Here is a 519-nt window from a genome sequence, read left to right as displayed (position 1 = left end):
AAGGGAAAGAGAGAAAAAGGCAGAAACTGGTGATTTAATTTTGAAACACTAAGAGAGGTGTTTTATGAGCAAATAAAGGAGAGTGTGCCTAAATGTAGGAGGAAATAAAGTTGGCGGGCTTATACAGAGTGTTATGGAAGAAATCATGCCATGACTGTGGGTTGATCTTCAGTCAGAATGTATAGTACTGTGCGGAAAGCAAACAGCATCACCAAACTGTAGTTCATCATCCTGATGCAGACAGCTTCGTGGTAGTTAGGAGAGGAGGTGTGAGATAGCAGGAAGAGAAAAGTGGATCTGAAAGGAAGGAGGGAAGCTGAAGAGTGGGGCTGTTGAGAATTTTAAGCAGGGTAGGGATAGGTCTCTATTGAAATTTCTGAAAAGTTACTTGAGAATCATTTTGGAAGATGGGTTAAGGGAAGACTACACCGGAGGTAAGATTACGAATCAAGATCTATTTCAAATCATCCTGGTGAAAAAATAATGAAGAACTAAAAAAGATACTAGCCTTGGGAATAG

At 40.1% G+C, this 519-nt stretch overlaps 1 protein-coding gene across 1 annotated transcript in view; it reads right to left on the bottom strand.

Annotated features, from left to right (window-relative positions):
* Window positions 1–519, bottom strand: part of LOC105824371 (neural cell adhesion molecule 2-like) — a gene marked incomplete at both ends in the record, with an annotated part of 241,722 nt that overhangs the window by 27,651 nt on the left and 213,552 nt on the right. Inside the window, one exon of the mRNA XM_012661793.1 lies at window positions 189–297. Coding sequence (XP_012517247.1) covers window positions 189–297 — 109 coding nt within the window. The remainder of the gene's footprint in view (window positions 1–188; window positions 298–519) is intronic.

This window comes from Propithecus coquereli, unplaced genomic scaffold, assembly GCF_000956105.1.
Source record: "Propithecus coquereli isolate 6110/MARCELLA unplaced genomic scaffold, Pcoq_1.0 Scaffold732, whole genome shotgun sequence".
In the NCBI taxonomy this organism is placed as follows: Eukaryota; Metazoa; Chordata; class Mammalia; order Primates; family Indriidae; genus Propithecus; species Propithecus coquereli.
This window is presented reverse-complemented; position numbering and strand designations above follow the sequence as displayed.